Raw genomic sequence first — 26174 nt, forward strand, 5'->3', positions numbered from 1 at the left:
ATTGGCTCAGGAATGCAACAAAAAACAAAAAATCTCCATGAATTCAAGGCTTAATGGGGTGTATAATTGATAGAAAATAGGTAATTTCTTGGGTGAACTACTCCTTTAAGGTCATATCACTGTGTCCCCATCCCCCCATGTAACCCCTCCAAGCTACAAGCATGTGAATGTTTTTTCTGTTGTTTTTGTACAGCCTGTGGTAAAAAAAAATACTATAATGTGCATATACAGTATACAGTGACTTAACCTTTAGCCTTTTTCAGGCGAGCTCATTATTAGGAGCAGCTGTTCTTACAGTATGTATAGCATCAGCCTGAGGCTGTGTAGTAGCAGCAATACACAAAACAATGGTCGCTGTCGGGAGAAAAAACCTCTTATCTCCTTATTCTAACTATTTGAGGGTTTGTTTTCGCAAATTAACGCTAAGGCTGTTACGCCTCACTTGCCAGTGAGGCGTACAGTGACAGATATCACCTTCCCCTTGCTCGGCTTCCCGCCCCCCAAAAAACGGGCCAATTGGGTTCGTAAGATCACTCTGATGCACGGCGGTGGATTTGAAACCTTGAGAATCACTGCTATATGTAGCACCTTTACGATACAGTAGGTACTAAAAAAAGAACAGGCTCCCCTATGATTGCGAGCAAAAGAACAACTTTCAGTGATATCGAGCACCATTTCTGTTACTTTTCAGGATTCAAATTCAAATATAGCAAAAGTATCAGTTCTGTCAGATAACTCACAAATATATTGAAACAATATTATAGAATGAGAATACAAGTGTGGATGTAATATTTTATCTTGGCGTTCAGGCTCTGCTACATTTTTTTCTCCCTGCTCAGCACAATTAAGACAACCGTCATTAACCTTTAAGAGCAGGGAGATAGATATATAATAACAACCCCCCATGGGGAACAGAACCAATAGCAGAGCCCACTGGTGGTGCTGGGGTGGTGGTGGGAGCAAACGCCACATGACAACACCCATGACACACAAAGCGGACGGAACACAGACGTAAGTGAACTTAAATAACTCGCCCGATTGGACAGCTGACTGCCATGTCAGTGTATGACGTACTGTATGGGTCTGCATGACGCTGTAAACAGCCACATAGAATGAGCAAGCTCAAAAGCTTGTAGATCAGCTATTTTGGATACTTTTGTGTGACGCTGTAGTATGAGCAAGTATGGCGTTTATTTACGGGAAAAACATCTTCTCTGTGTGCTGCAAACAGTGCCCTTCCCTTCTGTATATTTTTGACGTCCATGTTTTGCCCCTCCCCCTGCAGATTCCGTGGTGGCGTACAGGAACCGCGACGGCGACGTCATCAAGTTCGACTTTGTGTCCAACAGGTCGGAGGTCATTCTGAGCAACAGCACATTTGAGCAACAGCACATTCGTAAGAGGATGTTTTTTTTTTTTAAACTATCTATTCACGACCTCTCCTCTTTTTTTGGTGTGTCTGGTCCTCTGGACCCGGAAAGGCTGCACTTATAACCAGTGATGGAAGAACTACTGAGATGGTTTACTCTCTTTAGTAAAAGTTTGTTCCTATAAAACAACACAATTCTCCCCTGATATCTGTTCAAATCAAGAGAATGATATGGAACATTCTAATATAATGTACCACTGTAATTGTCATCATAATGTATGTAATATCACATACATTATAATTATGCCCCCCCCTCCCCAAACCCCAACCTTTTATTTGATATTTTTATGTCTCTTATAGTGAGAATAAACATAAAAACTCTTGCACAGTATATGTGTATACATTTGTCCTTCTTTTACCCTTCTTATTGAGCCTGTGTTCTGATTAACTCTCCCGACCCTAACCTTCTTTTCTTGTACCGTTACGTAAGAGGAATTTAATGAGGATCTGAAGCCTTTGGACACGTTTTGCTTTGCGTGTTTTAACCCATTGAGACCGGGAACGCATCTGTGTGTCATTTTTAGATCTCTTTGGGCTATTCAAAAATAGCAGATCTACAAGCTCACAACCCAAGCTCATAGCTTGTAGATCTGCTATTTTTTTTAAAGAAAAATCGTGAAAATGTGTGCAAAATCTTTGAATATTTAATATAATTTTTTTTACTCAAATCTTTGCCTCTGGGGGTCCCTGGACCACAATAAAAAAAAGAAAAATGAACTGTTAGGATTTAGAAGACATTTGTAGAATCCCCCTGAAGGGCGCGCTCCCACCAAAACATGGTCGGCTGCTGTTAAACGCAGGTTGTGCGCGGCCACAGTTTTTTGCAGTCAGCGGATTCTAAAAAACGGGAGTGACGCGCCTGTCACTCACTTCCAGGACCCTCCCTGTAGCCCGCACCGCCTGCTGCCTTGAGCACCATGGTGCTTCCTGAGTCTTGGGACGGGACGGTCTGCCTTCGACTCACCCGATTGGACAGAGGGGGAAAATCAGCTCCTGCCTCCAGCAGTTTTATGCTTCAAATGGACAAGTCGTGTAGAGCGGATAAACGCACGGTCTGCGCGACATGCGTAAAGATCCGCTCTTGCGTGAATCCACGCATTTACATTGACAAAGCATTGGCAGATTCCGCCCCAGAGGTAAAATAAAAGTGCGGTGGGAGCGCGCCCGAAGGAAAGATTTGAGTTAAAAATGTTCGCTTTAAAAACATACATTCAAAGATTTGCACACATTTTCACTATTTTTCAAAAACAGCAGATTGCAGTGCTATGAGCTTGTTTATCTGCTATTTTTGAATAGCCCAAAGAAATAAAAAAATGACACGGATGCGTTGCCGGTCTTAATGGGTTAATTATCTAGGCCAAATATAAACATGCAGTCGGGGACCAGTGTGGTTGAAGATTGACACTGGTTGCACATAATAACGCATAAAATAATGAAAGAAAAACCACAGAGGAACTCTGTTCCATCCACAACATGTTTTATACATCTTTTTACTGCAAGGGTTTCAACTTATTGCATCACATGCTGGTTCGGCAGCACTGTGGTCAACCTGAAGAGTCTCTGAAGATTTTTAACATGACACCTCGGGCCAAGACCAGCGTTGCCAGATTTTGCGAGAGAAATAAGCAACCAGGTCTATGAAAACATCGCCTCTGAAACCCATGCCTTTTTTTTTTGTTTCAAAAGAAAAAAAGCCTGGGAGAACCTTGCAGGAACGCTGGTCTTAGGACCTTGTTATCTCCTAACCAATCAGAGTGCTCCAAACCCAGGCGCTGGAATCCAGCGCCTGGGTTTGGCTCCGCCCTTCAAGACCATCGATTGGGCTCGTTCTTTCAGTCTAATGAAAACAAGCCCAAAGGAAGCGACTATAGGCCACACGAGCACTTCAAACCTATATATACGTAGGCTATTTGAAAATAGCCGATCTACAAGCTCACATGCATGTTCAATCTTACATAAAAATCCTTATGATCTCAGATATTTCATTAAAAAGCTAAGGTCTCTGGCATCTGGCACTTTTGTTTTAAAATACAAAATGACTACGGTATCCTTTTTTTCTGACTTCAAATCTGCAATTTCTTCAACTGGTTGGTTGTATGGCTATACCAAAACATCATCATTCTACATATTGTGCTAATTGTTTATGAAACACAGCGTGTGTGTGTGTATGTGTGTGTGTGGGGGGGCTCCTTTCACTACGTTTCAAAACTCACATAGGATCTTTTTCAGTCGTGAGCTTTTATTTTGCTTTAATCCATGCAAATTTCATATAAACTTTCAGTGGTGGAAAGTACATTTACTTAAGTACTGTACTTGAGTACAATTTTGAGGTATTTGTAATTTACTTGAGTATCTCCAATTTCCAATACTTTTACTTCTACTCCACTACATCTCAGAGGCAAATATTGTACTTTTACTCCACTACAATTATTTGAAAACTTGAGTTACTAGTTACTTTCAAGATTTTGATTATTATTACAAAACATACATTAACCACTTCAGCCCTATATAGATTTCAGCCATTTGAAAATAGCCAATCTACAAGCTCACAATGCGTTGCGACGCATTGTGAGCTTGTAGTTTGTAGATCTGCTTTTTTCAAAAGATTTTTATACATTTGAAAACTTGAATGGGACATTCTGCATAATGAGTACTTTTACTTTTGGTACTTTAAGTACATTTTGATGCCAATACTTTTGTACCTTTAATCAAGTAAATTTAGAATTCTGGACTTCCACTTGTAACAGAGTATTTCTATTGATACTTTTACCACTACTGCTAATTTCATATGAACTTTCCACCACAGTTGAACATTTCTTGTGTCTGACTGTAGGTGGCGTTCAAAGTGGCCAAATACTCCCTGTCTCCGGACCTGGAGTACGCACTCTTCGCCTATGATGTGAAGCAGGTAGGTTTACGATTAAAACACACTTTGCACACATCGTTAACAACATGGGTCTGCGTTGAATTAAAACACAAAGCCTGTTGTAGCATGTAGCGTGGCAATGAGACCCATTGTGAACTAGTTGTAGACTATAATAGAGCAGGGGGTCTTCAACAGGGGGTCCGGGACCCCTCAGAGTTACTACAGGGGGGTCGCCAAATATTTGTGTGTGTGTGTAACTTTTTCTAAAATAGCAAAAAAGATGATCAGATCTACAAGCTCACAACGGATCGCGACATGACACGTTGTGAGCTTGCAGATCAGCTATTTCGGGGTGGGTTAGTTAATTTAGGTGCTTTAATCGTGTGTGTGTGTGTATATATATTATTCTTTTTTTACGTTAATCACTTGAACCCTAGCATCCCTATTCTGAGGGGGAACATTAGCCAAAAATAGCAGATCTACAAGCTCACAAAACCTTGCGCTGCGAGTTTGTAGATCTGCTATTTAATGCAAAGAGGTTTGGTGTAGAGGGAAAAAGGAGCAAACCAAGTACAAGTACCAAGTATTGAGGGTTAAATGTCTGAAATAAACAAAACAAAAAACATTAATTTACACAACGCTGATGATGAAGCTATCTATGAAATCTATGAAAAGGTTTAATCTGCAACACAATTGTATACACTAGTAGGGGTCCCTGCTTCATCTCTCTCTCAGCTAAGGGGTCCTTGGCCTGAAAAACACTGAATCTACTGATCTAGGGTTTAAGTTAAGGTAACGGTTTTTGTTAAGCTTTTATTTTTATTTTTTAAGAGATGGAAACCATGTTGAAACTTTTCCATCAAGTTTGTACTGAATGTGTTTCTTTTGACCATGTTCTTGTGTGGCATGGTTTGGGAACACAAGTCTTTGAAAAAACAACGATAAACAAAACAAAAGTAAAGCTCACGGGGGAGTCACAGCTTCGAGTTGTATTTTTCTCAGCTTCTGCAGAAGGACAAAAAAAAAAACTATTCTTCAGAAACGTTCTCAATCCTTAAAGCGGTCCTGGACCCCCCCCTGTTTGGAGGCCCATCGTGCTCTCTACATAGTGAACTTCTCATTGTTCCCCCTGGTCGATAAACACCAAGGAGTGAGACTGTATGATTTAAAAAAAAAATCATTCATCATCGTCCCTGCAGCTGTTGCACTACTTAACCCATTCAACCCAAGAACACATCTACAAAATGTCTTCTAAATCAGGGGTCTTCAACAGGGACCCCTCGGGGGTCCTCAGAGTTACTACAGGGGGTCCGCCAAATCTTTGTGTTTTATGATTTTTTTTTTTACCTTAACCCCGTCCCTTTTCTGAGGAGAACTTTAGCCAAAAATAGCAGATCTACAAGCTCACAACGCCTCGCAGTGCGAGGCGTTGTGAGCTTGTAGATCTGCTATTTTTGGCAAAGAGGTATAGGTGAAGAGAAGACCAACTAGAGAAGACCAAGGTTTCTGATAAACGTATGTTGCTACATCAGTGGTGCTCAAACGTTTTACATGTCAAGGACCACCCAAAATTATATGTATTTGGCCGCTGATCGACCCCCATCTCAAAATATTTAGTTCCAGGGACCCCCAGAAGCAAAGATTTGAGTTAGAAAATGTTCGCTTTAAAAAATATATATATTGAAAGATTTGCACACATTTTCACGATTTTTCAAAAATAGCAGATCTACAAGCTCGTAGCGCGGCCGAGTGCCGCGCTATGAGCTTGTAGATCTGCTATATTTGAATAGCCAAAAGTATAAAATTATGGCTATATGGCTAAAATCTAAAATGACACGGAAGCGTTCCCGGGTTGAATGGGATAAAGGTTGCTGACCGACAGCTCTCCCCCGCCGTCTCCAGCAACAATAGCTACTAATGATATAAATAAAATGGTAAATGGTGCATTTATATAGCGCTTCTATCCGAAGCGCTTTACATTGATTGTGCCATTAACCCATTCACACACACATTCATACACCGATGGCGGAGGAAACCATGCAAGGCACCAACCTGCTCATCGGGAGCAATTAGGGGTTCAGTGTCTTGCTCAAGGACACTTCGACACTAACTCTAGGGGAGCGCCCCAGCCCGGGATCGAACTGGGAACCTTGCGGTTTTCCAGTTCACACTACCCGGCCACTCTACCCCTGAGCCACTGCCGATCCCTAATGGTCCCCAGCACAATGTGTTAATATAGCATCACAATAATTGTAACCACTTTAACTTTAATACTTTGGCTATTCAAAAACAGCAGATCTGGCCAAAATCGGGCCAAAATCGGGCCAAAAGATCTGGCCAAAAGATCTGTCCAAAATCTGGCACGGCACCGAGTGCCGCACTATGAGCTTGTAGATCTGCTATTTTTTTTTAATCGTGAAAATGTGTGCAAATCTTTTAATATACCGGTATATATTTTCAAAGCAAACATTTGTAACTCAAATCTTTGCTTCTGGGGGTCCCTGGAACAAAATATTTTTAGATGGGGGGCCGCGGCCAAATACATATCCTTTTGGGGGTCCTTGACATGAAAAAAGTTTGAGAACCACTTGGGTAGAGCATTCCAGAGCCTAGGAGCTCGCCCCCATGGATGAGACCAAAGCACCTGCGTCACACACACACACACACACACACACACATGAATTTGTCTGTACATCTGTTGTGTGTGTACATATTCTCTCTGTCGCTGTGTAACACTGTGACTTTGTGCTTGTGTGTGTGTGTGTCCTTGTGGGTTGTTCTGTGTATGCCGATGCCTTTGTGTGTGTGTGTGTGGGGGGGGGGGGGCTTCTTTCTTCTCCTCTACAGTCAAGGTTTTTTCCTCATTGATTTCGGTCTTTGTTTACATGCTGAAGGAGTCTCACCAGGGTTTGGAAATATAATAATAAATATTGCACCAGCTGGGGAGCAAAACAACCACCAAAAACATGATGAGCTGTCTGGTCTCGTTTAGTCGATATTTCTGTCGACTTCTTCAGTCTGGCGGATTTGAAATGTATTTATTTTTGTTTGTTTGTTTGTTTGGTGAACAAGAGAATTGGGAGATTGAAAAAGTGGCGGTGTTGTTCTAAACTGTGTCAACCTGCACTAGCAGTTTGTAGAATTCAATAGGAAATAAAGGATAACAACCATTGTGAGCTTTGTAGGTCGGCTATACTTGTTTGGTGTAGAGGGAAAACCAAGTGACCAAGTGTAGACCCCTGGGGGACACCGCGGTCACCAAAGTATAGAGGCTTTACGTTTTTACGATCAAAAGAGTCAGCTTTTGGCCACAAAAAAATAAAAATAAAAATCTGTCTGGAGCTGCAAAACATTACAGAGGTATAACAGCAGTTCTTTAGAGCAGGGGTCTTCAACAGGGGGTCCGGGACCCCTAGGGGGTCCTCAGAGTTACTACATGGGGTCCGCCAAATCTTTGTGTGATATGATTTATATTTACCTTAACTACTTGAACCCTAGCATCCATTTTCCTTAGGAGAACTTTAGCCACAAATAGCAGATCTACAAGCTCACAACGCCTCGCAATCGGCTATTTTTGGCAAAGAGGTATAGGTGTAGAGGGAAAAAGAGCAGACCAAGTAAACAAAAAAAGTTTAATCTGAAACAAAATTTTATACAATATAGAGGGGGTCCCTGCTTCATCTCTCTCTCAGCTAGGGGGTCCTTGGCCTGAAAACGTTGAAGACCCCTGCTTTATGGCCAGATCTTTTGGCCCGATTTTGGCCAGATCTGCTGTTTTTGAATAGCCAAAGTAAGTTTAGAGCAGTGGTTCCAAAACCTTTTAGCTCAACACCCCAAAAAATGAATGTAATGTCTCCCTGTGACCCAAACTAGTGAAAATAGCCGATTTATAAGCATTGTATACTTGTAGATCTGATATTTTCCCAACTACTTCAGTTTTTACTTTTTTTTTATTTAGAAAATTGAAAATAGTCGATTTTACAAGCACACAACGCGTCACAATGCGATGCGTTGTATGCTTGTAGATCTGCTATTTTCACTACTTCAGTTTTTGCTTTTTTTTATTTAGAAAATTGAAAATAGTCGATTTACAAGCATACAACGCGTCACAATGCGACGCGTTGTATGCTTGTAGATCTGCTATTTTCACTACTTCAGTTTTTGCTTTTTTTTATTTAGAAAATTGAAAATAGTCGATTTACAAGCATACAACGCGTCACAATGCGATGCGTTGTATGCTTGTAGATCTGCTATTTTCACTACTACTTCAATTTTTGCTTCTTTGTTTATTTTTATTTTTTCAATCTGGTAAATACATACATTTTATATCCCAGATTGAAAAAATAAAAATAAACAAAGAGGTATTTACTCATGACCCAAAAATGGCTCCCCACCCACTGTTTGGGAAACGGTGCTTTAGAGCAGTGGTTCTCAAACTTTTTCATGTCAAGGACCCCCAAATTGACACTTACTAGCCCGCGGACCCCCATTTGAAAATATTGGCCAGGGACCCCGATAAGAGAAGATTATTTTTTACGGCTCTAGCAGGGATTTTCAATTTTCAACCATTTTAATTTCAAGGACCCCCCAGTTTGACATGCATTAAGGCTACAGACCCCCATTCGATGGCATTTGTATCTCTGGGACCCCAATTCATATCGTAAAATCAATGTTAATTTAACTCTGAGAGTGTACCATTTGTACACTCTCAGAGTTACAGACCCATAAGCGTCCATTTGATTCCTATCCATCATTTAGCTGGGGACAACCTGGAACCCGCTTAAGTACCCCTGGGGGGCCCCCGGACCCCACTTTGAGAACCACTGCTTTAGAGGTGCCAACAAAGTGCGGGACGAACACATTGTCGAGCGCCAACTTGATACATGGTGCTGTCTTTGCAGGTGTACCGCTATTCGTACACGGCATCCTACATCCTGTACGACCTGGACACGAGGTAAGACATTTCACCTCGCTCAATATTCTACTCCTGAGTGTCGTATATACGTCCTTTCCTCGCACGCACTCGTGTATGTTTTGATTGATTGATTTATTGAATACTTTATTAAGTCAGCAGTGGTGTAAAGTAACTAAGTACATTTACGATGTTGTGGTGCTTTTACTTTACTGGAGTATTTCCAATTGTCTGTACTTTTGCTTCTACTCCACTACATCTCACAGGCAAATATTGTACTTTTACTCCACTATAATTATTTGAAAACTTGAGTCACTAGTTACTTTGCCGATATTAATTATTAAATTATAAAACATATTTTATACTTTAACCACACTAGGCCTATTTTATACATATATAGGCTATTTGAAAATAGCCGATCTACAAGCTCACAACGTGTCGCAGCGCGACACGTTGTGAACTTGTAGATCTGCTATTTTCAAACATTTTAGTACTTTTACTTTTGGTACTTTAAGTACATTTTGATGCCAAGACCTTTGTCTTGGCATAAAAATGTTGTCTTAACATTTTGAACACAGGCTTTTTACTTGTAACAGAGTGATTTTATATTATGGTATTGCTACTTTTACTTAAGTAAAATATCTGAGTACTTTTTTTACCACTGGTCAGAAATGTAAATGGCGCGTGGTACAGTGGTACAAAAAAAGTGTTGGGGACTGGTTTCCATTGTGGTCCTGTGTATTCAATTAATCAACGTACACAATAATACATGTCATCAACAAATACAAACACTACAGTATATGCATAAGGAAAAAATGGCGGCAGTGAATGACGTCCTTTCAATGGGAATTTGAATTTCTTTTTTTTTGGTTTTACTTTGTTTAATGGATTTTCCACAGAAGCATTCAACATCAAAAAGTTGATACTTATACAGACACGTAAAAGCTTCCTCCAGTGCAATCCATCAAATACAAAAATTGCAGTTAACAGACTGAATTAACACCCCAAAAAATCTATACACACAGGAAATACAGGTTAAAAAAACCAAAGCATACAGAACAAAACAACATCAGTCAAACAATGCTGCTGTTTGTTTCACCTGATGCACACAATGTGGCATTATGTATTCAGCAACATATTGTGTGTGTGTGTGTGTGTGTGTGTGTGTGTGTGTGTGTGTGTGTGTGTGTGTGTGTGTGTGTGTGTGTGTGTGTGTGTGTGTGTGTGTGTGTGTGCACACGCGCGCATCAGGGAGGTGTTGGAGCTGAACCCACCAGAGGTCCAGGATGCGGTGCTTCAACACGCTGCCTGGGGAAGACAAGGACAACAGCTGGTACGTCTGTCTGTCTGTCTGTCTGTCTGTCTGTCTGTCTGTCTGTCTGTCTGTCTGTCTGTCTGTCTGTCTGTCTGTCTGTCTGCGTGACGTGGGTCATGGATGGATGCTTGTGATGGTGCATGTGTTTATTGCTCCACTCCCACCCTAATTCTCTCTCTCTCTCTCCCCCCTCCCCCCCCCCCCCTGATGAATTCATGTTGTTTCTACTGACTCCCGTGGGCATTTTATCCTGTTGAGGTTTCCCCCCGCTGTGATGCCATTGTTCCACTGCTTTGCATGAAGTCCTTAGCTGCCAAAATCCACACTGTGTGTGTGTGTGTGTGTGTGTGTGTGTGTGTGTGTGTGTGTGTGTGTGTGTGTGTGTGTGTGTGTGTGTGTGTGTGTGTGTGTGTGTGTGTGTGTGTGTGTGTGTGTGTGTGTGTGTGAGAGAGAGAGAGATATTATGGAGCTGCAGCTACAGTATATGAATTAACACTATGGATCAAATTCGTACCAAATCAATTTACAATAATGTCCCTGGGGTGCGGACCGGCGTTTTATATACCAGCATCTCTTGTACCATGGTCTCTCGATTCTAACCTTGAACCTTTTCGAGGCCAAGTTCAGTGTAGTGATCGCTCCTGCTAAGTTTCATAAACATCTGTCCGCCCACCTGTTCCTGATTCTGACCTTTACACCAATCGTGATTGAGGGCAATTTTGGTCTGGATTAGCAGGATGTAGCAGTGCACGCTTCTGAACAGGGTTGCCATGTCCGCTTATTATAAGCGACTTGTGGGCGACGTGTTTCTGAAGTGTAGTTGCTTATTTGGGCTTCTTTCATTTGCATGCCCTATTAAATCTCAAGCTGGTCTTAAATTCTAACAAAACTAAATGTATGCTGTTTACAGCATTAAATACAAGTGCCTCTTTAGGCATACATACTCTTGATGGTGAACAAATTGAGTTTGTTACAGCATACAAATACCTCGGCATTTGGTTAGACGTGAAGCTTTCTTATAAGATTCATGTTGAACGACTAAAAAGAAAGCTAGGGGGAAAAATTGGTTTCCCATATAAGGAAATAAGGCTTGCTTCTAACAGAAGGATGATTGTTCAAGCTGTAGTTATGTCTGTGTTTGACTATGGAGATGTTCTGTACATGCAAGATGTTCTGTACATGCATACCTCATTATCCATACTAAAACCTCTCGATGCAGTGTACCATAGTGCATTAAACAAGGAGTGGATGGAGCTGCAAATCTTCAGATGATGATATCTTGGGTTCTGAACATGTTTTTCAAAAAACATTTTTTCAAAAACACGTTAAACACGTCATTGGCACCCAGCGCCATAGTGGTAAAAACACGTGAAACACGCTAATGGCACTCAATGAGTTAAGCTGTTTTTTATACTCATCACTGTACTTTATGTGAAAAACTAGGTTGGCCTTCTCTTGCCACTCGTAGAGAACAACATTGTGTTTTATTTGTTTATAAGGCTCTGTGTGACAATCTCCCATTGTGATTATCTTCTTTTTTAATCACCAATCCTACGGGATATCACACGCGTTCACAAGCTTACATTTCTCTTAAAATTCCACGAATGAATAGAGAACAAGGAAAATCAGCCTTTTCATTTTATGCCCCTGATAAATGGAATAAACTCCAGGTCTCTCTGAAACTGGATAGTCTGATCTCCATAGAGTCTTTTAAGGTTCTTCTCGATAAGGTATTGCGTAAAGAGTGTACCTGTTTTGCATATCCACTGTGATCTTACATCATGTTGTATTCTCTGTATTCTCTGTAGTATTATTATTATATCTTTTTTATTGTTCTTCTATATTTAACTATATCTTACTTCACTGTTTATTGCTTTCTATTTGTGTTGTACTCAGGCGTCCTCACAAAAGAGAGCTTGCTCTCAACGGTCTACCCTGAATAAATAAACGTCAATGAAAAAAAAGAAAATGTCAAGGACCCCCAAATTAATATGTATTAAGCGGGGTACTTCCTGTTAAACAGGCTCTTTAATGAAAATCACAAACAAAACAATAACAGGCAGACAGACAGACAGGACCTATTACATTACCATGCTACGCATTGCTCTACAAAGATATTCACTTTGAAAACCTAGAACCACCAATCAAATAATAATATCGACATCAGTATTTCCTTCTCGGTTTGTCATATTAAGCAAAAGGGAAAACCTACCAATTGAGAGGAATCTCTCTGCATTCTGCACGTTCAGTTGATTCATCAACTAATTACATGAGGAAATGATCATCATAATTATTGCCATGCCATACTAACTGGTGTGATGCATTCTGGTTTATACTATATGCCTGCCGGCTCTCCTCTCTCCCATCAGTGGAAGATTTGCCTCGTATTTCAAGCCAGATTGTTGGATTGGACTTGCTGTATAATTTGCATTTTCAGCGTTATTATGGCATCTGCAGAACTTACTCCTCCATGTTAATGCCTGAAAGTGTAAAAATGTATCGTTGTGGATCATATCGTCTCTGTCAGGTGGAAACCTCATATGTCCAAAACTGTTACTTTTCAGGATTCAAATTCCAAAATCTACGAGATCTACAAGCTCGAAAAGCGTCGTTTGTGAATCTGCTACTTTTGATGCTTTTGTGTGACGCTGTGGTGTGATCAAGTATAGGGCGTTAATTTCTGCCCGACAACGATATTCAGCCACATGACCACTAGCGTCCAGTAGTGTAAAGTATCTAAGTACATTTACTCAAGTATTGTACTTAAGTCCAATTTTGAGGTATTTTTTACTTTACTGGAGTATTTCCAATTTTCAGTACTTTTACTTCTACTCCACTACAATTATTTGAAAACTTTAGTTACTACTAGTTACTTTGCAGATACAAATTATTTATTATATTATAAAACATACATTAACCACTTTAGCCCTATTTTATACATAGGCTATTTGACAATAGCAGTTCTACAAGCTCAAAACGTGTCGCGATGCGACGAGTTTTGAGCTTGTAGATCTACTATTTTCAAACATTTTAGTACTTTTACTTTTGGTACTTTAAGTACATGATACCAATATCTTTGTACTTTTACTTTTGAATTTTTGAATTTCGGACTTTTACTTGTAACGGAGTATTTCTATATTGCAGTATTGATACTTTTACTTAATTAAATGTCGGACTTTTTCCACCACTGCTAGTGTGACTATTCTGGGCACGTCATAATAAATCGCTAAATGAGCTTGTAGATATAGTGAAGAGATTGCGGTGTAGAGAGAGAAAAGGAGGGAACCAGGCGTGGACCCCCGGGGGACCCCAGTCAATGAAGTATATTAGGGTTAAGTGGTTAAATGAATAATTCTTGTGTGCTGTCGCCTCGTTCTCTGTCAGGTCTACATCTTTGAGAACAACATCTACTACCAGTCGGACGTCAGGAGCAAGTCTCTGAGGATCACCTCTTCGGGCATGGAGGGGGTCATCTTCAACGGGATGGCTGACTGGCTGTATGAAGGTTAGCACAACAGTGTCGATCCATTTCTCAAGTGTTCATTTAACGATTTGGTGATTTGGTGGTACCCTTGGTTGTATAGAGTAGCTACCTGCAGTGTTGATTTTGACAGCAAATTTTGATTTAGTTTTAGTCATAGTCTTTTGAATAAAATGGTGTTTAGATTTAGTCTGCTTTCTGCTATATATTTTTTAGTTTTTGTCTAGTTTTAGTCGACTAAATATCATCAGATTATAATCGACTAAAACTACAGTTGATTTAGTCGACTAAAATGTATTGTGGCGATGCCTTGGTGGGGTCCTAATGGCTGATTTTACACTTGGTTTTATGCTGAAAATAGCCGATCTACAAGCTCACAACGCGTCGCAGCGCGACGCGTTGTGAGCTTGTAGATCTGCTATTTTCAGAGCGTAACACCCGAGCGCATTCCAACCATAAAATGACTTGTCTTTTAGTTCTACTGGATCTCTTCTCCACTAGTCCCTCTATAACATTTTAGTCTAGTTTTTATTTGCTGACAAAAATGTCAGTATATTTAGTCTTAGTTTTAGTCATCGTAGCTTAGTCTTTATTTAGTTTTTATTTAGTTTTTGTCAGTGAAAAAAGGCAGTCGACAAACATTTTCAGTCATAGTTTTAGTCGACGAAATCAACACTAGCTACCTGACCATGATGTACTGTAAGTCTAAACATTGTCCATTTGTGCTCTGTGATCGAGGAAACGAAAGTAGTGATTCCATTCACTCCAGGGGCTTAACTACCGTGACGCGGACAACGCAGTTGCGTTGTGGCCCAGAGTCATTTGGGGCCCACCACCCGTGCTGTCGGTAAAATGCAATGACAGTTGAGTTGACCGAAGTTTGGCGGAGCCCTGTGACTGCTGCTAGCACCTGGGGGGGCCCCCCAACAGCTCTAGTGGAGAGGGTAGGCTAATAACGTGGAGGGCCCGCGTTGACCATCCCGAGTCGGAGCCATAGACTGTATAAATGAGATGGACAAACCCCCTCCGCTGCTTTCTACAGACCGAAAATGACGCCTTTGCTGCAAGACTGTAGGTCCGCCATCTTTCAATACGCGTCAGAATGAGTTCAGACCATTATTGGTTGGGTAACTTGTCAATCAAGAGCGGGGGGCGGGGAATGAATGCTATTGGTTGTGTAGCGTGTCAATCAAATCATCCCGCCCCTCCTAGAGAATAGCCTACTTTATCGTCAATTTTATAATAAATAGAACCATAATTTAGCAAAACGCATATCCTGATGATTGAAAGGAGACTTTAAACTAGCGACTGGAAGCATATAGAATTTATGACAATTTTTATTACAGTAAGAAAATCTAGTCTAAAGTTTGTCAAAAAACCCATTCACTTGCGCTAAAATAAATTCTTTCTGAACTCACAGGTCGGCGCAGGGTAAAACAGCGCCACTCTGGCCATTTTGTCGGCCTCATCGTAAATATCTCAGCCTTGCCCCTTGGTCGGAGCCCACTGTTGGCTCGTTACACCACTGGCTCGTTCACTCTCAATGTGTGGTGAAGTAAGCCTATCTCAGCCTATCTCCTGTTACTGTAGCGTCAGGCGGCTTGATGTACAAGTTCACCCCCTGGACATGACTCTAGTACAGGGTTTCTCACACCCTAGAGTGCAGGGGTGCCTCAGAATACTTTCATAATATTTGTAATGTATAAATATCACTTCAGTTTAACCACTTAGACCCTCTAAACTTTGTGAAACGGACCTGAGATGCACTGTACTTGGTGCAATCTTTTTCAGCTTACAGTACAACAATTTTCTTCACCAAACTCACAACGCGTCACGTTGTGACGCGTTGTGAGCTTGTAGATCGGCATTTTTTGGTGAATGTATCCCTCCAGAATAGGGTTATTTTCAATCTGTCCGAATGGAAACAGATATTTTCTCAAGTTTTCCTCCTCCTGACATTGTATCTTAGAGGGAAAGCTTGACATATTTGACATAAATGTAAGGTGCTGTAAAGTAAATGTAATTCAGGGGTGCCATGGATGAAAAGGTTATTAACAGGGATGCCCTGAGCCAAAAATGTTTGAGAACCACTGCTCTAGTATATGTCACAGGGACACTTGCGGTTAGAGTCACCACTGAGCTGGTTAGGGTGCATGGTGAAAAAGGTCTTAAAATCACACTTTTAGCACACAAACACATGCAGTCAAAGCACATATTTGGACGTATGTCATGGCCGAATAGCTATACAACACAAGATTCTACCAAAGTTCAACGATTTGTCTGTGCAGGAGCTAAGAGAAGAGGTAGAAGCTTCTGTTAATAGTAAGTAGTAAATAGTATTAGTGAAGGCTGAGGGAGGATCTTTCTTTTAGTAGTAAGGCTGTGGATGGAGTTTTTTTCTCTCAAATTAAATCAGATTAAATTGCTTGTTTGTGTATTGATACTTAGAGGAGATCCTGCACTCCCACCTGGCCCACTGGTGGTCTCCTGACGGGGACAGACTGGCCTACCTCGCCATCAACGACTCCCTGGTGCCCAACATGGCTCTGCCCCAGTTCACTGGCAGCACCTACCCCAAAGGACTACAATACCCATACCCCATGGTAAGACTGCCCCAAAGGACTACAGTACCCATACCCCATGGTAAGACTACCCCAAAGGACTACAATACCCATACCCCATGGTAAGACTACCCCGAAGGACTACAGTACCCATACCCCATGGTAAGACTACCCCAAAGGACTACAGTACCCATACCCCATAGTAAGACTGCACAAAAAGAAACTACACAGAAACGTGCAACAAGTATATTACCAAAGAAGATCAAATCCATATAAAATAATCTAACCTCGATTTTGTACCACAGTGTGCACTTTAACCCATTAAAACTGGGAAAGGATCTGTAAAATGTTTTATTCTAGCTTTGGCTATTAACAAATAACAGATATACAAGCTCACAGCACGTCACTTCGTGCCATGCGTGTAGATTTTTTTGAAGAAATACGTTGAATAATTTGAATTATTTAACACAAATTTTCTCTTCTGGGGGTCCCTGGCACAAAGTGTTTTCAGATGGGGGTCCGCGGCCAAATATATATCATTTTGGGGGTCATTGGCACGAAAAGGTTTGATATAACTATACTGATTTAGAAGGCATTTGTATAATCGGCCTCAGGTCGTAATAGGTTAAAAAACTTGAGTTGGACATAGACATGTGGCATTATTATATCCATTATCGGCCTCCTAAAATCAAGTAAGGAGATTAGGTGATCCAGTTATAGGTTGGCCTGTAATTCATTGAAGGACTTTGATAAAAACAAACTGATCTTGCCTTCCTCATCAGTTCTAATAGCGGGTATATATACGTATTTGCAATGCAAACACTTTGTGCAAATTATCCAGTGACTCACTCAGTCCTCCAGAGCCGTGTCGGATGGGTGACTCGCTGAGTACAGGATATCTTTACAAAAGGGAGAATGAAGAAAAACTATTTTTAGTCTGGTTTTTTGTTTGTTATTCTTTGCTCCGATTACACTGCCCGTTTCGTGTGTGTGTGTGTGTGTGTGTGTGTGTGTGTGTGTGTGTGTGTGTGTGTGTGTGTGTGTGTGTGTGTGTGTGTGTGTGTGTGTGTGTGTGTGTGTGTGTGTGTGTGTGTGTGTGTGTGTGTGTGTGTGTGCGTGCGTGCGTGCGTGCGTGCGTGCGTGCGTGCGTGCACGTTCCCAGCCTGTAAGCTATCTTTGAGATGCAGATGATAAACCGAAACCAGAAAAGGTTGAAAACCTACTGTGTGCTCAGAGTGAAATTCTTGGTGTTCCCTTAACCCATTAAGACCTGGTGGCATTTGAGCCTATACGAATACCTTCTAAATCAGACCCCCATAATGATATATATTTGACGGTGGACCCCGCCCCCATCTGAAAATGTTTTGTACCAGGGACCCCCAGAAGAGAAGATTCGTGTTAAAAACACTTTACATCTGCTATTTTAGCGAGCTTGTACATCTGCTATTTTAGCGAGCTTGTACATCTCCTTTCTATTCTTCTTATTGTTATTTTCAAGCTGCGTTCGCTTCCCGCGTTCGCGCGTCTTACTTGTATCTAGCTAACATCTAAAATGACACGATGATGCTTTCCCGGTCTTAATGGGTTTTAACTGGAGTGTTAGAATGTATGCTGTGACTTTGACTGTGCGACCTTCCTGTGGGGCGCGTCTCTGTTTTCAGGCGGGTCAGACCAACCCCACGGTGAGGCTGTCAGTGGTCAACCTGTTTGGAGTCACACACTCCCAGGACCTGGCGCCCCCTCACCACTTTACATTCAGGTGACTCAGTCACACCTGTGCATGGCTGCACAGCACGCTTTAGAATGCTTTATTTTTAACACAACAAAACACGCACGCACGCAAGTCCGCTCGCTCACACACACACACGCACAAACACAGGCAAACACACACACACACACACACACACACACACACACACACACACACACACACACACACACACACACACACACACACACACACACACACACACACACACACACACAGCAATTATTCATAGAGAACAGAATAGTGGGGAACAACAACAATGATATATAATCAAGTCAGACAATCGAACAATCAATCAATGTCTCTGTGTTTTTCTGTCTCTTTCTCTCTCCCTCTTTATCTCTCCTTCCGTCTGTCTGTCTGTCTGTCTGTCTGTCTGTCTGTCTGTCTGTCTGTCTGTCTGTCTGTCTGTCTGTCTGTCTGTCTCCCAGTGACTTCTATGTGGTGATGGTAAAGTGGGCGAGCAGCTCTCACTTGGCGGTACGATGGCTCAACAGGTCCCAGAATGCTTCAGTGCTGACGCTTTGTGAGGCCACCACTGGAGCTTGTATTCAGGTGTGTGCGTGCGTGCGTGTGTGTGCGTGCATGCGTGCGTGCGTGTGTGTGTGTGTGTGTGTGTGTGTGTGTGTGTGTGTGTGTGTTTTTTTGATTTGATTTGATTTATTTGAAAAGCCATCACCACATGGTCACCGCAGTTCGAGGATAACACAAGAAAGTCCTGAGACTTATTTCCGTTGAGGTCCTCTTACAATTAACAATCAATACGTTAAAAATACTTTACAATACAACACATGTAACTAACGTAACGCTACATAGACACAAGTGACATACACAGTACAGACACAGTACACATTACACAACAATACAAAACACAAGTAACATTCACTGTACTTACATACAAACAATACAAGAACACAAGTAACATACACAGTACACAAACAAGTGCTACCTTATCTTTCCTAGTCTAAAGACCCTCTATAGGGGAACCTTTTCTAATAGACATGATTTAGTTTTGTATTTAAAAGTCCTCAGATTTGTTGTCAGTTTGACACTGTTTTCGAGGTCATTCCACTGTGTGGCTCCTATATAAGTAAATGATTCCCTGCCCACTTTACTTTTAAAAGCCGGAAGGCTCACATCTGCTACACTGGCTCTGGTGAAAAAATTGTGTACTTCACTTCTCTGAGTAAGACATGTCTTTAAAAATATGGGGACCTCTCCATATATTATCTTATGAACCATGGTCAATCTGGCCATGATTACCCTGGATTCTACTGGGAACCAGTTGAGTTCTCTAAACTGGTTCCTACCTATATGGGATCTGGGTCCTAACCCGAGTATGACCCTGATCAGTCTATTCTGAGCTGACTGTAGCTTTGTTTTGAGGGATTTCAATAAGCCCTCGAACCAAGATGTACAAGCGAAATCAAAATGGCACATAATAAGAGAATTGGCTACCACCTGTTTTGTCTCCCTATCCAAGTACCTTGCTGTCCTTGCCAGAAATTTAGTCAGTCCGGAGACTTTGCTCAGTACCTTGCTGGCCATATTTCGGCCATCTAGGTTACCCTCCAAGATACAACCCAGGTATTTCACCGATGATTTAGCTTCAATGAAGTCAGAATTTAATTTGACCTTGAAATCAGGGCTCTTTCCTAATTTGATTTTAGAACCAAATAGAATAGATTCCGACTTCCCTGTGTGTAAAGATAACTTATTATCTATAAGCCAGGAATTAACCTTTGTCAATTCCTCACTCAGGGAACTCTCCAGTGTGGATTGTTCCTTATGGGACATCAGCAGTGTTCAATTTTGTAGCAAATCGCACTTTCTGCGTTTGATGCAGCTAAGCTACAATCGCTAGACCCATTGAAAGGGTTCGAGAGAGGTTGGTGTTCTAAGCTAATCACTCAAATCAGTTGTCTTTTAGATATTTATTCACTAAATCACACATAATACATAAATCGAATACATAAGTTACATGGTCAGTTACAGATAGACCTGGCGCTGGTTCATTAAGTCAGCGTCAGGCTAGGTATAAACAGACGTTAGTTACAGGCACTGTCTGGGGCGACAGTGGCTCAGGGGTAGAGTGGCCGGGTAGAGTGAACTGGAAAACCGCAAGGTTCCCAGTTCGATCCCGGGCTGGGGCGCTCCCCTAGAGTTAGTGTCGAAGTGTCCTTGAGCAAGACGCTGAACCCCTAATTGCTCCCGATGAGCAGGTTGGTGCCTTGCATGGTTTCCTCCGCCATCGGTGTATGAATGTGTGTGTGAATGGGTTAATGGCACAATCAATGTAAAGCGCTTCGGATAGAAGTGCTATATAAATGCACCATTTTACATCACTTAGACAGACCGGTTAGGTTATTAAACCTGTAAGAAAACAAAACACAGAGAACAACAATATTGAATGACGTGAATCCTCATCCCATTATGAACACATCAGAGTTATAATCGTTACATAGTTAATTCTCACTTACTTTAGTCCATCCATTCTCTCGCCAAGTTGTTAGCTAAACTGTACCAGGTTCCATTCCCCTGGCACAGCAATCGAATCTAAAAGCTTTCTCCCAAGACAAGCTATTATATCAACTTTACACATAAGGTCCGCCTTTAGGGCAGATCTTTAAGCAACAGGACGTTCTGGTTACCCACAAGGCTTTGCGCTTGGTCCTGTCTCTTGTTACACATCACACAAGGGCCGGCTAGCTCTGGCCTTCTGCCCTGTCCACCTATTGTTTCTTATCTCACAACCTTCCCCCGCTTGGTATGCAAGGGGCCCTTTGAAGCAGCTACCTCACCAGGGGGTCTGGCCTGCTAGACTCAACTTAAAGGGACATGTATTCTCCAACAGGACAGATGACAAAGTACATTACTATATCATTAATAATAATCCACAATTATCTTTCATAATCATAGATTATTTCCACAAGCAGAGCAGAATCATCAGCATACAAGAACAGTTACAGGCGTCTGTCATATCATTCACGTATACCAAAAACAGTGCTGGGCCTAGAATGCTTCCCTGTGGAACACCACATTTCATGAAGCTTGAATCTGACAAAATACCATTTACCTCTACCCTCTGTTCGCGGTCCGTTAGGTAGGATTGAAACCATTTGCATGCTGCCCTGTCTGCCCCCAGGGCCTCAAGCTTGTTGAGAAGTCTACTGTGGTTCACCGTGTCGAATGCTCTCCGTAAGTCCAGTAGTACCATTCCACACAGCTTCCCACTATCAACCTCTTTCCTAATTTGTTCCGTTAAGAATAGTAAGCATGTGTCAGTTGAGTGTGTGTGTGTGTGTGTGTGTGTGTGTGTGTGTGTGTGTGTGTGTGTGTGTGTGTGTGTGTGTGTGTGTGTGTGTGTGTGTGTGTGTGTGTGTGTGTGTGTGTGTGTGTGTGTGTGTGTGTGTGTGTGTGTGTGTGTGTGTGTGTGTGTGTGTGTGTGTGTGTGTGTGTGTGTGCGTGCGTGTGTGTGTGTGTGTTGGATGTCAGAATTGAGTGATTCCGGTGAAATGGTGACAACAACATAATGTGTTGTTTGTTCCAGAGACACGAGGAGACCTCAGACACCTGGCTCTCCAAGCAGGTACGGAATACACATCTGTTCATTCTGGTGTCAACCAGTGGTGTACTGTAAGTACATTTACTCAAGTACGGTACTTACTGTAAGTACAATTTTGAGGTACTTTTACTTTACTGGAGTATTTCCAATTTTCAGTACTTTTACTTCTACTCCACTACATCTCAGAGGGAAATATTGTATTTTTTACTCCACTACAATTATTTGAAAACATTAGTTACTAGTTACTTTTCAGATATGAATTATGATATTATGAAACATAGTTTAACCACTTCAGCCCTATTTTATACATAGGCTATTTGAAAATAGCAGATCTACAAGCTCACAACACGTCGCATCGCGACGCGTTGTGAGCTTGTAGATCTGCTATTTTCAAACATTTTAGTACTTTTACTTTTGGTACTTTAAGTACATTCTGGACTCTTTTTTTTTTTGGACTACCTTATTTTCATTTGTCAGAGCGAGAAAGACAGACAGACAGACAGACAGACAGACAGACAGACAGAGAACCAAATTGTTCTAGTGGTTTTGAGATTGAGAGGTGAGATTTACCTGAAAAAAAAAAAAAAAAATAACATCAGACATGGATTCTACGCATATGAAAACCCCCCAAAAAGAGGTATTACACAAGGTCAAAAATGTAATTTCCACCATGGCGTTCAGTGGCCATCTTGGATTATGCAAATTACACAAGTTCCCCAAATGGCAACTTTGGGCAACCAAGCCAAACATTGTTCTAGGACAGCATATGAACACAAATCAACAACAAAAATAGGGTTTAGTATTGAACTCATGGAAGCATGAAATGGACTGTGGAGCTTCAACATTTTCACATTTCATTCCAGACTTTTTTTTGTCCCTCCACCCCCAAAAAAGAAAACGTCCGCCAGAACATTATCATGCTACAATCTGTCTACAGTATTATCCTCACACACACACACACACACACACACACACACACACACACACACACACACACACACACACACACACACACACACACACACACACACACACACACACACACACACACACACACACACACAGAGCCTTTGGAGCCCGACTGAAAAACTCATCCATGCAAAAAGTATGTCACCTGTAAAGCACCTCTGTCTGTCTGTCTCTGTCTCTCTCTCTCTTTCTCTTTATCTCTCTCCCCCCCTCTCTCTCTCTCTCTCTCTCTCTCTCCAGAGCCAGGCTCCTGTTTTCTCCGGAGATGGGAGCAGGTTCTTCCTGACAGTGCCGGTGCGACAAGGAGGTCAGGGTGACTTTCACCACATCACCATGATCACCAAGAAGGTGACAAATTACCCCCTTCTCTCAGTTTTTAACGTCTACGTTTTTTTTCTTGAAGCCAAAGTTAGACTTACAGTACAAGAGCAAAGAGAGGTGCATGGTGGGGGATGTTTTTGTTCACAGCTGAGAAACCACAGCTGCTCTTGGTTGAAACTCAATATTTTATTATTGATTTTAACACACAAGTGAAGAGAAAAAGAAACAATGAAAGAACTTTTAATACTGCATATTGTTGCTGTCAGGTGGAAACCGTCTGTCCAACACAATTACTTGTTTGTCACAAGCTCTTTTTAATACTATTTTGTGGCTTATAAAAGCCACAGACACACTTTTACTTTCACTTTCTAACTTTTTCTAAAATAGCAAAAAAGATGATCAGATCTACAAGCTCACAACGGATCGCGACACGACACGTTGTGAGCTTGCAGATCGGCTATTTCGGGGTGGGTTAGTTAGTTTAGGCGATTTAATCCAGTTCATTACAACACATGCGGGCTAGAAGTATAAAATAACTTTTAATGGGAAAAGACTGTAACACTGTGTGTGTGTGTGTGTGTGTGTGTGTGTGTGTGTGTGTGTGTGTGTGTGTGTGTGTGTGTGTGTGTGTGTGTGTGTGTGTGTGTGGTCAGAATGAAGTGCGTCACTTAACGTCAGGCGACTGGGAGGTGACAGAGATCATATCCTACGACGAGATCAACCACCTCCTGTGAGACTCAATTCTGTCTGTCATAGAAATTATAAAAAATATATAAGTATGAACATGTAATATTTATTTATTTGTCAACCTTATTTTGGCCAAGTTTTCCAAGTATAATAAATGTGCGAAATCTCTAAGCATTTAGTTTTAATAGCAAAAATCGCTAACATCTACAATCTCACAACGCATCTCGATGCAACGTGTTGTGAGCTTGTCGATCGGCTACTTTCGCCATTCATCGCACAACAAATGATATAGGGCTTTACGGCGCAAGTCCTACCTGTATATCCTTCATCATATGACAAATTGTGAAAATAACCCTAGTCTTTTATTTTTTGGGGGGAAAAAGTGCAAACAATGCAACAGTTGGGATCAAAATGACTGAGACTTTCATTGTCTCATGTCGTATTTATTTTCTTAATTGATCTTGGATAAAATAAGTTGTAAATGGATACAGCTATGTGCCAGTTATAAAACACTAAGGGGGGAGTGGGTGGGTTGGTCGATTGGGTTCCATGTTGCATGAAGACATACAGAACATTTCTCTTGGTCAAATCCTTGTTTGACCTTGTCCTACTTCTCCTCCGCTCTGCTCTCCTCCACACAGATACTTCATGAGCACAGAGAACTCTCCTCAACAGAGACATCTCTACAGGTAACATTACATCGTTGCTGTCGGGGCAGAAACAGCTTAACTCCATTATTTTAACTTTTTGTGTTTTTTCGTAAAAAACGCCCTACTTGAGCGTCACACAAAAGCATCAAAAGTAGCAGATCTACAGTTCTCGCCTCGTTTCGAGCTGGTAGATCTGCTACTTTTGATGTTTTTGAATTTGTAATCCTAAAAAGTAACTGTCCCCCCCCCCCCCGACAGAGACATGTCGTTTCGTATCGCCAAAACGGTGTTTCAATGGATCCAATGTAGCTATTATTTAGTCACACGCTCTTGTTGATAATTTTTCATTTATTAAATGAAAAAAAAAAAGTATCTCCAAGCTCACAACACGTCACACTTGTTGTGAGGTTGTAGATCGGCAGTTTTTGCTACTTCTGTGTGACACTACATCAGTGTATTATGGCATTTAGTGTAGCATGGCATTTTTAAAATGTTTTTTATATATATAGGGACTTCGTATAGGGATGTCGTTCACCTAAACGTGAATACCACAAAAAAAAAACATAGATAGTAAATGACAATGGGACTCGGCTGTATAATTTATGCAAGGAGCTTAAAGCTGAAACCATCGCATGTCAACAAGTTGACGAATGCTTGGGTTCTCTGTAACATCTGGAAGATGTTTCATATCATTGCTCATTAGAGCTACCTTTTGCATAACACTGTCATATGAAAAATATGGCATTCATTCATGAATAAAAACAAACTTAAAAAGACGATATAAACTGTCTGAGAGGAGGGGATGTTACCTGGGCTTAAATAGGACCTACACACATGGGTGTCAAATGGCTTTTCTCTGGTACTCATCGCCACCACATGAAATGTGAACTTATGTTATTGTTACAGCTCTGTGTGTTATGAAGGATCATGTAGACCTGTGTAGATCAATAGTTAGAATATGACACTCTTGTTGATGCAATGTGTCACTTCTTTAGCCCCACTAGAGGCAAGGTTCAAACCACATTAACCCTGATGGCCCTTGGGTACATTTTCAAACCTTTTTCAAAAGTAAATAAAATGGCTGATCTACACGCTCACAACTCGTCACAGCTATTTTCACTATTAGTCAGGTTCACCAAGTTTTACGACAAAGTGGTGCTGTATAGTGCTACGATGATTTAAAAGGATGGTGGTCAGTATGCCCATCTCTCCCTCCAACACTTGGTTTCCAAAGGGAGCTGGCTGGATTGCCATGGACATTTTTGCCATTTTGGCCATTTTAGGCTAAACTTTCCACTTGCACACAGCATCAAAATGTACTGGGTAGCCTACTTGCTGTGCCTTGTGCTGTCTGTGCTCGAGTGACTGGTAATACTCGTATACTACTGATAGAGTGAAGTGAAGACTAACCAAAAAGCACATTTGAACGAGGCCTTTGAGAGGGCAAGGGTGCTCCATGCCGTCCACACTGTGTCTGATGCACCTCCCAACTGTACATTGAAATAGCGCGTGCATCAGTATACTGTATGATCTGTTGTGTGCAGTATGTGTTCTAGCTTGTATCCTCTGTACCCCCCCCCCCTTTTATTCTGACAGTGTGCTGACCCTGGGCCAGTTTCCACGGCAGTGTGTGACCTGTGTGCTGAGTGA

General features: G+C 41.4%; 1 protein-coding gene across 1 annotated transcript in view; it reads left to right on the top strand.

Annotated features, from left to right (window-relative positions):
* The window catches only part of LOC311040540 (inactive dipeptidyl peptidase 10-like), a gene marked incomplete at both ends in the record, with an annotated part of 104540 nt that overhangs the window by 56513 nt on the left and 21853 nt on the right, over positions 1-26174 (top strand). Inside the window, 13 exons of the mRNA XM_084050871.1 lie at positions 1286-1380; positions 4263-4337; positions 9197-9249; positions 10459-10540; positions 13907-14027; positions 16452-16606; positions 18226-18323; positions 18764-18887; positions 21883-21921; positions 23107-23214; positions 23841-23917; positions 24516-24563; positions 26121-26174. The exon at positions 26121-26174 is cut by the window's right edge and continues 65 nt beyond it. Of these exons, the coding sequence (XP_083906997.1) occupies positions 1286-1380; positions 4263-4337; positions 9197-9249; positions 10459-10540; positions 13907-14027; positions 16452-16606; positions 18226-18323; positions 18764-18887; positions 21883-21921; positions 23107-23214; positions 23841-23917; positions 24516-24563; positions 26121-26174 (1129 nt within the window). The remainder of the gene's footprint in view (positions 1-1285; positions 1381-4262; positions 4338-9196; positions 9250-10458; positions 10541-13906; positions 14028-16451; positions 16607-18225; positions 18324-18763; positions 18888-21882; positions 21922-23106; positions 23215-23840; positions 23918-24515; positions 24564-26120) is intronic.

Source organism: Gymnoscopelus microlampas, assembly GCF_963454915.1.
Source record: "Gymnoscopelus microlampas genome assembly, chromosome: 24".
Classification (NCBI taxonomy): Eukaryota; Metazoa; Chordata; class Actinopteri; order Myctophiformes; family Myctophidae; genus Gymnoscopelus; species Gymnoscopelus microlampas.